The sequence below is a fragment of the Temnothorax nylanderi genome, unplaced genomic scaffold (assembly GCF_030848795.1).
Source record: "Temnothorax nylanderi isolate EJ_2023f unplaced genomic scaffold, tnyl_v1.0 TNYL_tig0072_pilon, whole genome shotgun sequence".
Taxonomy (NCBI): Eukaryota; Metazoa; Arthropoda; class Insecta; order Hymenoptera; family Formicidae; genus Temnothorax; species Temnothorax nylanderi.
In genome coordinates, this window is record NW_027249134.1 from 351426 (window position 1) to 364787 (window position 13362).

The 13362-nt window shown below is 40.7% G+C and overlaps 1 protein-coding gene across 10 annotated transcripts in view; it reads right to left on the minus strand.

The window, feature by feature from the left end:
- Unc-13 (unc-13) overlaps positions 1–13362 on the minus strand; it is a 92260-nt gene that overhangs the window by 24735 nt on the left and 54163 nt on the right. For 8 of the 10 annotated variants that reach the window (XM_071708881.1, XM_071708880.1, XM_071708885.1 and 5 more), the window contains 4 exons: positions 8989–9063; positions 6218–6437; positions 4143–4263; positions 1020–1126 (listed from right to left, as the gene is read on the minus strand). In XM_071708881.1, coding sequence (XP_071564982.1) covers positions 1020–1126; positions 4143–4263; positions 6218–6437; positions 8989–9063 — 523 coding nt within the window. The remainder of the gene's footprint in view (positions 1–1019; positions 1127–4142; positions 4264–6217; positions 6438–8988; positions 9064–13362) is intronic. The other 2 variants (XM_071708888.1, XM_071708883.1) reach the window with 1 other exon arrangement.

A 13362-nucleotide genomic window follows, 5' to 3' on the forward strand; every position in this document is an offset into this window, starting at 1 on the left:
GAAAAGAGGCTATTGCAAATAGCGCGCTGAGCGCGCGAACGAGGAGAGAACTGTCTGCAAACTCGATTTCGTCGATCTCGTTGAAGCGGACCAGTTGCCACGGCGCGGGCGGAGCAGCGGGGATTGGCGTGAAATTGGAGCGAAGGGAAGTACCCTTTGGAGGTAAAAAGAAGGAAACGCTGCGGGGGAGGGGAGAAGGGGAGAATCCCAGGTAATGCCCAATTACAAACCGGGTGTTGTAAACTAACGGTCAGCGCGCTGTATCGGCGTTACATCCAGCGAACAAATGTATTAGATCATAAAAAAAACGCCAGCACATACACGTAAAACAGCAGCATAGCGTACACGCGCACACATACCATAATCTGCACTGGTTAGGTGGAAATAGTTGCGAGGGTATGTGAGTCAAGGTGTTTCTAAGGAGGGAATGGATGTAGTTCGTCCATCGTGAGAGTACGCTCTTTGTGACGCCAATGTTGAATATAGATATACACTCAGCTTATGAAGAAGTTAAAGAAAAAAGAGAAAAATTAAGGCAAAAGCAAAGTTTTAAATGGTAATTTATAGCTCCAACGTGAAGCGGTTCCCTTTATTACCCACATTGTTGCTCGATGATCGAACGGCTTTACGAACGGAATTACATATATGGGAATGGGATTACATATAGGACAGTGATTGTTACTCAATATCGGTACGGTTTATGGCACAATCAATACAACACAGCTACACGCGCGGCAGCCACCAAGAGCCAATTAATACCGTCAGGTGTAAATGGCAATAATAACAATAATAAGAAGTAATGAAGGTAAATCTTGTGCGTACACGCATTATGTATATGTATACGGGAGGCAACGATGAGACTCGCACTGTACAGATCAAAATACGTATAGGCATACTGCAGCACACACATGTATCATGTATCGGGACGGACACCATACTGATGACACGCTCGTCGCGTGGGGTACGGAGAGTGCACAAGACCAGTTTAGAAATCGGCGAGCACGAGCTGGCCAACAAACCTGTAATAGCGATCTTCGCCGACCACTTGCTGGTACCGTCCAAAACCGACTGCTCCACCGCCATCATGTGACCCGCGTGCGCCTTTTCGTCGACCCCGAAGACTGACCTAAACTCCGACGAGACTCTCTTTCACATAAGCTGTGCCAACGGCCGCGATCTCGTCCTATCTGCTTCTCTCGTCGTGAAATATATCTTTATATTCCGAGATTACCTTCACCTAAAATCGCTCTTTTGCCGCGAATTTTCAACGGAAGATTATTTCGTTCGCGAAATATTGTCAATCTGCAATAGTGAGTAGAAATTCGAAAAAGGAAGGAAAAAAGGTGCGACGGCGCAAACGGAATTTCAACCGGCACGCGAATTTAGCCATTCTTTTGCAAACGGGTTTTGAAAACTGCGCTCGCTTTTACAGTTAGCGTTCCGTAAAACAGAACACGTTTGCAGGGCTGTTAGCAGCAAATCCCTACGTGACAGCTTGAGAATTCTCTTTGTAGGATTAACTGTTCATTCAGACGGCGCTGTTTCTTGCTAAATTTTTCCGATGTCCCGAATAAAACGAAAACGGCGATAATTGAGCGTTTCGGCAACGGAAATTTTTAGTACGCGTGCTAAACAAAATAATCTTCTGACTGGTCATCGATCAAATCGCTGACGAAAGCACGGTATCGGTGTCGGTCATATTTATCGTTCGGATACGTCACGATTATATCCTTCAGAGAAGACGAGATCGAGCCTAGTGACGGTAAAGATTTCGCTTTAGCTTCGTTCTCCCTTACAATCTGCCCTGCCTATTACTGTCGCCACTGCATCGCCGTATATTCGCGTTTCATTTAATTATGGATTAATCCCAGTCTATTGCCGCTGGGTACAAGCATTCTTAATTGACAACTAATTATTGTCGCCTGGGATATTAAATTAATTTTCAGTAATACATATAACCACATTGCGGGGCACGACATTCTGCGTTGCAGTATTTCTTGCAGAAGCGACTGCCGTTTTCCCCGGCACGTAATAACGGTCGCTGCAGCTGTTCCACTAATTTCGCACGTACTAATTACCGACAATCTAAATTACTAATGCTCGGCAAAAATGAGAAAAATATCTGTGTGAGTATTAATGCGCACTGATTAATTCATACGTTTACTGATAAATTTATAATCTTTGCTAATTTTAACGTTTGAAATTTAGGTTGAGTTGATTTCAAGTAATTCAGAAAAATAATATTCCCCCCTAAGGCAACTCACTGCTTCATTAAAAACTGTATAAATGTAGTTTGCGCTTCAAAAATCCCTCTAATATGCTAATTACATGACTAATTGAACAAATATCGATTGGCCGGTTTATCGGCGCGATTATTGGGCCCCTCGCGATGCAGATCGCGCAAGCGATATTAATTAACGTTGATTTTCATTAGCCGACTGCCTGCCGAACTGGCTTTTATCGCGATGGCTTTTACGCAATCGTGCTCCACCATGTCTGTCGCGCCGTCGATATTTATAATAGTCGCGATAACAAGCCGATACTAGGGTAATAAGATTGAAATGTGGCGCGAGCAGCGGAGATATCTCGAATAGCTCGCCGCTTAATTAATTATGGCAGATATGCGACGGATTGACGCAAGGTGCGCAAATGCGATTAGACGGTTATTATGACGATGCTGACGTGCCTAAGCCGCGTGTGTTATCCATTTATCATTTACCGCAAATAGACCTGTTATGGTACTTGAAAACGATCACTCGTCGCCTGACCTCGTTATATTTTCGTAAAGGCAAATCAGAATTTATTTAAACAAACATTTAAATTTAATCAGCAATATCACTGGATTACAGTTGAAATTCAAATAACACACAAAAGATTTTTACCTTGTGGTCTCTCAGACGCAGTACAATTCAGAGTTCGAACTAAAATAATATCATGAATGTATGTGTACTTGTGTGTCAGTGCCGATTATTGAGCGGACAATATTAATGTGTGAGATTATTTAATTCTGACAGCTTATTTGATTGCATGAAAATAACACGTTTATTGAACGAAGCGGATTTTGCCTTCCCTTTAAATCAATAATATTGCGGAAATTATCATATCTCAGTATTACATTATTAAACTAAAATCATTAGGCATGCAGTACTTAACTTTTAATTTTCTTCCATAACTTTTGCTTTTTTCCCGATTTATATAATAAATATATAAATTACATATATAAAAAATATATAAGATATATAAAATTTATATCCCGTTAGCTAAATTGCTCTATCACGTCACAATTTTGAGAAATTTGTAGTTCAAATTGCAAGAAGGGCTATTTTAATGTACTTTGGTATATTATAACTACGATATATGACGCGTTGAAGAAGCTGTCTTCTATAAATGCTTTTTGGACAGTTTTGAACAGAAAAATTGAAGAGAATATCGGTCACGTGTATGATATGTTTGCGGTAACGGAAACGGTGCGATGTGAAACGAATACACACAAATTCACCAAGATAACAAGGAGATAACTTCGAAGTCTGAAACACGAACCGTGTTTGCCGCGTTTATCGTAAGGCATTATTCACGAACATTCACACAATATATGTTACCCCGGGGGTGTGTCGTGACGCATTAATATTCGTCCGAACGATGTTTATACGGCCTTTAACGATTTCCTATGTTTGAGGTCATGAAATAGATCCGGCTCGGCTGTGGCGATTTATTCGCGGAACAACAATTTGCAATCCGCTCGCGCAAAGCGCGAGACGAGTCTCGGGGTGGAGCGGGTTTCAAATGGGTTGTTGCGGCGCGGGCGGACTAATTAATGCACAGTCGGGAATAGCTTTTTATCCATTAAAAGAAAAAGTACAATCACAGGCGACATTAAATACGTCCCTTACGAGATTTTTATTTACAATGCACGAGCCGCGCTATTATTCACTGACGGCGAGAATCTGCTGAAAAATGGCGAGCAGTGGTGACAGACGACCAATAAATCGCATCGGGATCGATCGGTGCATCGATCGACACCATTCCTCCTCGAACCGAACTGTCTATTGATCGACAGTACGGTTGTCGTTGGATTGACTTCTGCTGCGAGGAAAAGAAGAAAAGAAAAAAAAAAGAAGCGAGCGCAGAAAGCGGATACTCACCGAATCAACTCGAAGATCTCCGGTTTCTCTCGTTCTCTTTGCTTCATTCTCTCCTTCATCGCCGTGATTATGCTAATCGCCTTATCCTCAGCGCCGTGCTTCGAGCTCTTCTCAGCCGCCCCTATGAGAACGGAGAATAACGAAATACAGATTATATTCGAGATTCGCATATATTTTGCATATTGTTATTCAGCCGGGTCATTAAAGATGCATTACCGAACAGATTTTCGGTCAAACGTTTTAAATCTGATTACTCGTTTACAGATTAATTCTCAATCTTCTCGATGTCATACCGGTATCGATAAAAACGTTTTTATTTCCGGCAGAGAGGAAGTGAGATGGAAACGTGTTTTACACGTAAAGAAGATTTATTACGCGATTCGGTGCGCATGCCGCGCTGTTTTTCAATGCGTCAAACGATAAAACGCTGGCAAAAAAAAAATCGTGTTTTTGCCCCGAGGTAGAATTTTATATATCGTGAAAATCATAATTCGTATCATCGGTATAGCGACTGAATAACACAAACACAGGTTTTTTCGTTCTTTAGTATCACCCGAACACGATGCTAATAATCACCGTGTAAAGGTCGGTATTGCGTTGCGCAAAATTACATACAAACTGGAAAATATGACATCGCGTACAGATCGTGATAGATGACCATGCGTTCTGCGCAACACATAATATTCACGTCAATTTTGATTACATATAATCGTTGGACATCAGACACGTTAGATGCAAGAACGATGGCGCGATAGCGAAACATTTCGCATGCAATCTACCCGGTGTCGATCACGTTTCAAATTTTCGCACGAAGGTATACGGATCGAAGCTGCTTTCCGTAGCTATCGATATCGGTAATTTTAATTATTATTACAGTGGAAATCCTGTTGCACAGCCGGATAGCGGTTGTACGGCGAGGGAAAGGGAAGTAAGGATAAACGATAGTATCAGGACGTGACGCAAAACACCCGGTACATTGGAATTACAACGGACAGCAGCGGATGAGGGAGAATTAATTGAGAACGGAATTACGAGGCAAACCGTCGTGCGGCGAATCAGAGGCGGAGAGGCTGTAAATTAATCGTGGACTGTCCGATCAAGGAAAGAAACTTTATCGGGGACAGAGCCAGAGGGGAAAGGAGTGAGAATCATTAGTCTGGGAGTGCTAGTACGAATCGATAGCGAATGGTATCCAGGGCGAAAGGGACATCTATAGAGAACGCAAAGATCACTGGAATCAAATTGAAAGTCTGATGGACGGGCCGACGCGACGTTAAAAGTGTCATTACTTCCCGATTTCCGAACATTGGAGATTGGTTTATAAAATTCGTCGCGTCGTTGCGGATACTTTTATCGGGGCAAAATGCGAAAATGGCTTCGCAAGCGTATTGCGCTTACGTAAAAATGATTTTTCCGCGCGACGGCCAATCCGTGAAATTCAATTGCGCGGTTTGACAATCGTTCGGTTATCCCCGTTACGGATCGATTTTATACGGAATACAGGAATAATATCCGTTTATTGACAAGACACCGGTCGACGACGGAAATAGCACTAGTGACTGCAAAAAGCAGCGAACGGAGGTCGAAGCGTCTTACACGGCAAATTAATAATTAATTCGCGTGAGTAGCGACAGCAAAGACAGAAAATAGTCATTTAAACTGCTGCATTTATGTCTGCTCAGACTTATTCATTCGCTCTAATCTCTGTTTAACGAATCGCGAAACTTTTCTCGATTTCGCTTGATTCTTATTACTCCGTCGAGGGACAATCGATTTTACTATTGCCCAGACGTTAATAAATAAGCCCGAAGTTTTTAATTATGCTGAAAAAAAAAGGGTAATCTTGTTGTAATATCTCGGCGTTTCCGAATCTTCAAAACGCATTTGTAATTTCCGCCGACAAATCCCCAATGTGTGATCATGACAATTATCAATTTCGAGATCCTTTAATTAATAATGCCAATTAACCAAAGTGAAATAAACGATTAATTCTACATATTGTCTTTCGCGATAATAATATTTCGTGGGCACGGAAATTGCGCTTGGAAAGCAAAATATAGATTGACGTTACTCACTCTGCAAGCAATCGGCGTTTAGGAGGTCCTTGCACTTTTCGTGACATTTGACACCGCACTCCATACATCGAACTCCCTGTCGAGCAATGCCCCAGAGAAGACCCTCGCACTCGTAGCAGTACGTCGGCGACGTGGCCGTCCAAGTGACGAAGTTGTGAGGAGTGGTCGATGATATAGGGTAGATCATCGCTTGCAGAGTTTTCTTGTACACGTGCATCTTCTGCGGGTGTTTCATGATGCGATTGCATCGCCGTTACATTAAGAAATAAAGAGAAAGAGAGAAAGACAAGTCGGAAAGGAGATAGGTATAGGCGTTTTATGTAAACATTCGTTTTTCTACTACTCGGTTCTCCATTCGTAAAGGTTACGACTTTTGAGTGATTTAAACGATTCATTGGACATTATCGTGAGTTGCTAATCCTTTGAAGAGTCGGTGCTTTCTGACACGCTCAAAATTTCCAATGTTGAGCAATGTTTTACATCGTTTATCGAACTTTAAAGATTGTTCCGCGAACATTCTGTTTGTCGCGAATAGAGAAGAAATACCGTGAATTCCTGATGTTCACAGCGGATGAAGCGCTGTGACCGTCGCGGTCGTGTCTCCATTAACGTAATATAAAATTCTATTACCCGTGTATGAACAATCGATCGAACAATTGTGCAATAATAGATCAGGAATTATATTAGCGGGGCTATTTCTAATTGAAGAAATGAGACAGTTTTATCATGACCTTTTAAGAGAGCAATTTTGTTAATTTATTACTTGCTTCGCGTTACTCCCTTGTCGATCTTCAAAGTACATTTTCTTCAATGTAAAATTTGCGTTTCAAATTATAAGCGGAATACCGAAGGATTAGCATTTTGTCCGTTTTTTTTGTCCGTTCGATCTCTCTCGCAAAAACTCCCTCATGGATTCAGTTATTAACCGAAGTGCCTTTGTGGGTTCTAGTTACATAATCATGTGCACGCAAACCGTATGGGTTTCACGAAGAAAAGCCCGCGTATGGTTCCGATAAAGGCGAATTGGATGCGCCAAGAAACTGTTTTAGGTTCCTATTTGCACGTGCCTCTCGAAAACAGAATGACTCTCCCGTCGTTCTGGTTTTAGATTTTTCAAGAGCACCTCTATATCGATTTTCTTTCTCTTCGGGGTATCTTTTTTCCATGCTTGTGGGATAGGATTACCTAAGGGAGATTCGCGAGCACACGTACGCGAGCTTCTCGATTCTAAGGGGATCATCACGTTTCATATCGGACATCTGGAATTTTCACGCTTTATCTCGTTTTGCGACTTACTCGAAAATACATTTTTTTTTTCTTGCAAAGTCCTGTACGCGGACAAGTTTTAAAGCGAGCGACATTTTCTGGATATCGGTAGACTATCTAGCGAGAGAAGAAGGATATAGATGCATCGATCCGCTAAGCACATGGTACTAACGTGTGAACTCGGGATGTTCCTCGGTGCATGAATTTTTCAAATTCCGTATATCTTCATCCCGACGTAAGAACGTATATGTGCGCGAATGGCTGAATTACCTTTCAACGAATTACTTCGATATCTTTCAGACGATCGGCAATGTCGAAAGCATTTTTCAATTCAAACTTTTTCGCGTTGTTAGCAAAGCCTGCGAGTACCTAAATCGTACGCCTAGTGCTAACGAACTGTGCAGTATAATTAAATTGCAACTTCGTATCAACTTGTTACACTCGGTAACTTTTCTCGGTAACTCGGGGTGTTTTAATAAATCACATATCTGAGAAGAGCTTCGATATTTCGTTATCGAATATTGCGCGCGTGTCAAAGTGATCTGGAAAGGACACCTAGGTATTCGATATACGAGGAACATCCAACGTCACAGAAATCGGAAACTCCTAGCACTAGCCTAGCTATTTCTCTCTGATACGGTATCCCGCGTCGTGATACCCCTATGTAGACTATGTAGGCTCTTCTATGGACGTCCTATATATGTACGCGTGGTCCACCCACTATTTTCTCACCTAATGCATACATATGCATGTATTTCTTCGGCACATACGCGATGCGTATCGCGTATCACGACCCTAGCCGCTAATGTATTTTACACTAGGTCGCTACGTGTTGCTCCAAAGTAAGTAACACGGTGCGAGGAGAGAGGTCAAATAGAAAATAAGGAGATTCAGAACAAAAACAGGCTAGATCGCACACTTGCGTGAAAGAAAAGAGCGTGGAAATGAGAATAAAATACAGCACGTTTCGTATGAAAAGAAAAGAGAGCCCAACGGTTAAGTTAAACTCCTTCGGCGCCGGTCTTTCACCGGTATTGAAGCTTAAAATTAAATGATGTACGATCTAATTCCTCCCTAACGCCTGTCTCCGTATTTCTTCTGATATTACTTTCCGCCTTAATATCTCGGTCTCACAAGCTAGAAGCTAAATGTCCTTTTCTACTTTCGCTTTCAGAACTTTGCTTTCAAAACTTTTCCCTCATCCCTTATCCATTGCGCAAAGGTTTCCGAATGGAGTACGTCACGTAGAAAGAAAGTAATTAAGCTTCGCTTTGTGATTTATGTGGCACTAATTAATGCGGTATATCGCATCATCCAATGGCAACCTTGAAAAATGTTGCTGGAAGAGAGCTTAGTCGTTATTTCACTTGTAAAGAGAACTTAAATATCAGCAGGATGACGCGGTGGTAGCTATAACTCTTCTCTTTCAGAGCAAGCATGTTTCTCTCGGTTTATGAACTGGTGACGCGATGACGAAGTATAATGACTAAAGGGCAAGTCCTTACCAGCTCTTCGTCGTTCAGCGTCGCTCGAGGTACGGCGGATGTGAGACCAGCGTTCCTCTTCGTCGCTGCCATGGTCTGAGAAAAGATAAGAATTAATGTACATCTGATAATGGAATAATAATGCCTGGTATCTTCCAGTCTCTCTATCGCATAAATGATAGTCCTGGGACTGAAAAAACTGAAAGGAAGAGAGAAAAAGAGATAGAGATAGAGAAAAAAAGAGAGAAAAATATTAAAGAAAAGCATTAATAAAATAAATCGAGAGACGTGAAGAGACGTATGTAAATAAATGTGGAAACACGAAGAAAAATTCTTCGAAAAGTGTTATTTACAGATATTTTTCGACATCGAGATAAAAAAACGTGGCTGTTTACGAGTCACAATAAAAATAACGTTACAACGACATGGAAACGTTTCTTAGAACGACGAGAAAAACTCAAATAATGATGGTGACAAGATATATATATCTCGAAATATTTAATATTAATCAATCAAATGTGAGTACATTTCCAAAGGAAGCAACTTAACATCGAGATTAAATTGCAACTGCCGTAGTAATGTAAAAACTTGCGAGATAGAAATAAATCCAAAGCCGAAGGGAAATCTTGTGACGTAAAAGTCTTGTGACGTAAAAGAAGCGGTGATATTACATGCCAAGTGAAATATCGATAAAGTTAAATTTTTATTTACAAGTTTTATGAAGTGAGTATAAGTGTGAGTTATATATACACATCGAACGCTTGTAAAAAATTGTGCTGAGAGATTGTTTCGCAGATGTGATGGAAAGCGCTTTCCTTAGTACTCCATATTTAATACATAGTAGTAATTTTATGTAACCGGACTTTGACATTTACATATCTCGACAAACACACGCGTTTCTGAAATGCTGAAAATTTAACAAGTATCTACTGACCGCGCGTTTGAGCATACTGTATGACGAGCAGCATATTTACTCGTGCAAACGTTTGTGGATTAATATAATATCTGTCCGATTATCTTTGCGCGTAGTCGCGTGCATGGAGAAAATTAATGCAGCGACGGTCAACAAACAAGATTGCAAGTATTAAAACTGGTAGTAAGATCCAACTCGATGGTCTGGATTATATGCTACCGTATACCGAGACCCATGGCGGAAATTGTACTGAAGGCTAATCAAAGGCCTGAACCCTGTTTAATAAGGTCGAGTGCAGTTTCAACGTGGCGTAGATTTGCATATACGATTGGTAACGTATATACATATGTGTGTACTGTATATCTAATATCGAAATTAGAACGAAGACAGCGATAATGAGAAGGTGAAAGGCAAGAATCAAGAAGCGAATTAAGCGGAAATCCTAGGAGATATGTAAATCAGTTGGTAGAATAACGGTAGAAGACGAGAGTGAAAGAGAGAGACAAAGAGTGTGAAAGAGAGAAATAGAGATAGAGCGTGGGTGAATCTCTACGGAGAAAAAAAATCTAATCTAATTAGCTTATAGACGTCTGGTAGGTATGGTGTGCGATAGGATTTGTGGTTAGCATAGATTTTAATTAAGATATTATACACGGAGCCCCGCGAACCGTGCACGCGCCATTGTTTGATCCCGACAATCGGGCATTTAATTCCGTACATGTTAATATCACTTTTATCGGCCATAATCCACGTATGCCGACGCGACATTGTTTTTTCTAACGCGTCCCTCGATCGGACGAGGGATGCTGCGACGCGGCACGGAAGGAGGAGCACCGAGGCAATTTAATTCTGTCTCGTGTGAGAATTCCGCGCGATATCATTTTTCTTAACGATGTTATCGGGTCATCTCCTTCGCTTCGCTTTTCTCGTTTCCTCTCGTCGAGAGGTAGAAACGAAGGAGTGAGAGGAAGAGAATCGGCGAATCAAAGAAAAGTTCCGTTAAAACGTTTAAATTTCCTGATCGAAACGTCTACTTACGACTACATGTGATATTTTTATAACTATTCGTAACACGTATCTATAGCTACCAAGACACTCATGCGATATATTGATGCTCGAACATTTCTGCATGCAGGCGAGAGACATCATAACTGTTATAAGATAAACAAAATTAATCGTTTTCTTTTATCGATAGATTGGAAATCACTCGATGATCACATAGATCAAATTTGAATGCACGCGAAACAGATGATTATACGAGAAAAGTTTCTTCGGATCGCTATATATATATAGATCGCCAATCCGTTTCGTGCTTAATTTTTATTGATGTCCTAATTGAAGTAACCGTACATTCGCATGCGAAACACGAAGTTACGAGTAAGCCATCAAAAAAAGTACGATGACAATGCGTCTCGTTGAAATATAAACATCTCTTGTCTCTCCGACTACACGTACCGCGTTCAATTTAACGAGTCGCTGGAGACTTGATATGCTGTTTTCTCGTATTCGATATTTTATACGCGGGAGATAGAAATTGCGTGTTTCGCAGATAACGAAATTACTCCGGTATCTATTTACTAACGAGTCGGTACACATGTAACAGTGTTATATTAAATTAGAGATGTAATCAAGAAGTTTCTACACCGCAGACTCTATTCCATTGAGAAGAGCGCGACTTTTAACGATTCGCAGCGAGGGAAGCATGCACATTCCCTTTACAGCAAGTAATCAGCAGAAAAAAAAGACGTGGTAACGAATTAGAAAAGAAAAAAAAACAGCCGAGAGCAACTTAAGAGAGAAATGTAAATCGCGTAGAACAAACGAAGGAATGTAAATCAAAGAAAAAGTAACAGTATACACAGCTAGTGAGAATAAAGACGAATTAAAAATTTACATGCAAACATTCGAACAAGCTTTTAATTGACTTGGCTAAGGAGGCATTTAATTAGTACCTTCAAGACCTGGAGGTAGAGTTTTTGAGATTTTTTGAGAGGTTTTTTTCAGTGAGTGGTTTTGTTTTTTTCAGGTGTTCAGGTGGATACAACAACGGGCGCCACAGAGAACAAACAAAGAAAATAGCATTATATGCCGATTAGTATGTGTATCACTTGCAATTCCTTCTTTTTTTTTTTGTTAAATTACGATATAGATATAGATGTTTTAAAAGTTAGACACAAGAGAGGCACAAAGAGACGATGTTAACGGACTGTTAATTAGGATTGATTCATCACGAAGAGATAATTGCGTGATATAAAAACATGAAAAATAATGTAATTTTCTTGCAATAAAGATGTTACGTCAAGTTTCGACAATGACAAATACTTTGTAATTTTAGAAATTTATATCTCCGTGGTGAATTTAAACGACCGAAATTACTGGGCGATAATCGCGTTTTACACGTGGTCAGTCAATTTCGTTCGTTCGACGACCGATGCGTGGTTCGCCAATGCTATTGCAATTTTTTCTAGCGAATAACGCAAACGTTTTTGCGGTTATGACCCAGTAATCTTTTCACGCTTTTTGTGGACTGCCAGGACATTTTTATTCATGTGACGATACCGCATGAAAATATATTTCACGTCGCGAGAGACTTCAGGATTTCAGGGTTAGATGAGATATGCACAACAATTATATGTAAACCGTTAACATTAAACAGGGAGACAAACATACAGGAAGACAGACATCGGATTCCGGGATCTAAAGGTGATCGAGGATATCTATTATATTCGGGACCGGAGTGCAATGCTACCTGCAAGAGGAAGGGTGGAATTGGTGAATCTTCTTTTTTTTGACACTGAATTCATAGGAAAATGTAATCAAGGTACTTAAGTAATCTCGAGTCTACAATTTTCAAAATGGGACGCGTTAAATGTATCATACGGATTAACTGAAAAATCTAATTTTCTATTATTTTGCTCTGATGAAAATTACATTTTGCTGCCAACGCTTCACTTTCCCAGTGTTAAATTAAATCACGTTTTCCGCGACACACTTATCCCTGCTAGGCGCTTTTCTCCGGAGCGCGATCGATAAACTACTTAAGAATTTCATTTAAAGCATCACGCACTAGTTGCACACGCGAGCCTTTTACCCTGCAATGGCATCCATGACGTAGACATGACATATTTATTATGGTTTCGAGCACGTGCGTCACTCTTCTTTGAGTAATCGTTTACCGATCACAGGTGACCCCTGTGCATACGTGTGAATCAGATATATGGGATTTACAGTTTAACGCCGATTCCGAACGGCTTTCTATACAGAGGTTTTCCCGGGAAAGACGCGCGTCATTATCGTGTATACAATAATCGAGCTGCAGCAAGCGTGCAGAATATCTCCGCGCTTTATAAACTGCTCTCATCGCTTTATACTTCTTCTTTCTCTTCTTTTTTAAATAAAATTCGATTGGCTATTTTTACCAATTTATTGGTTGAAAAACACAATCGCGGAGTGATTTACTTAAAAGGGTTCGCGACTACTTG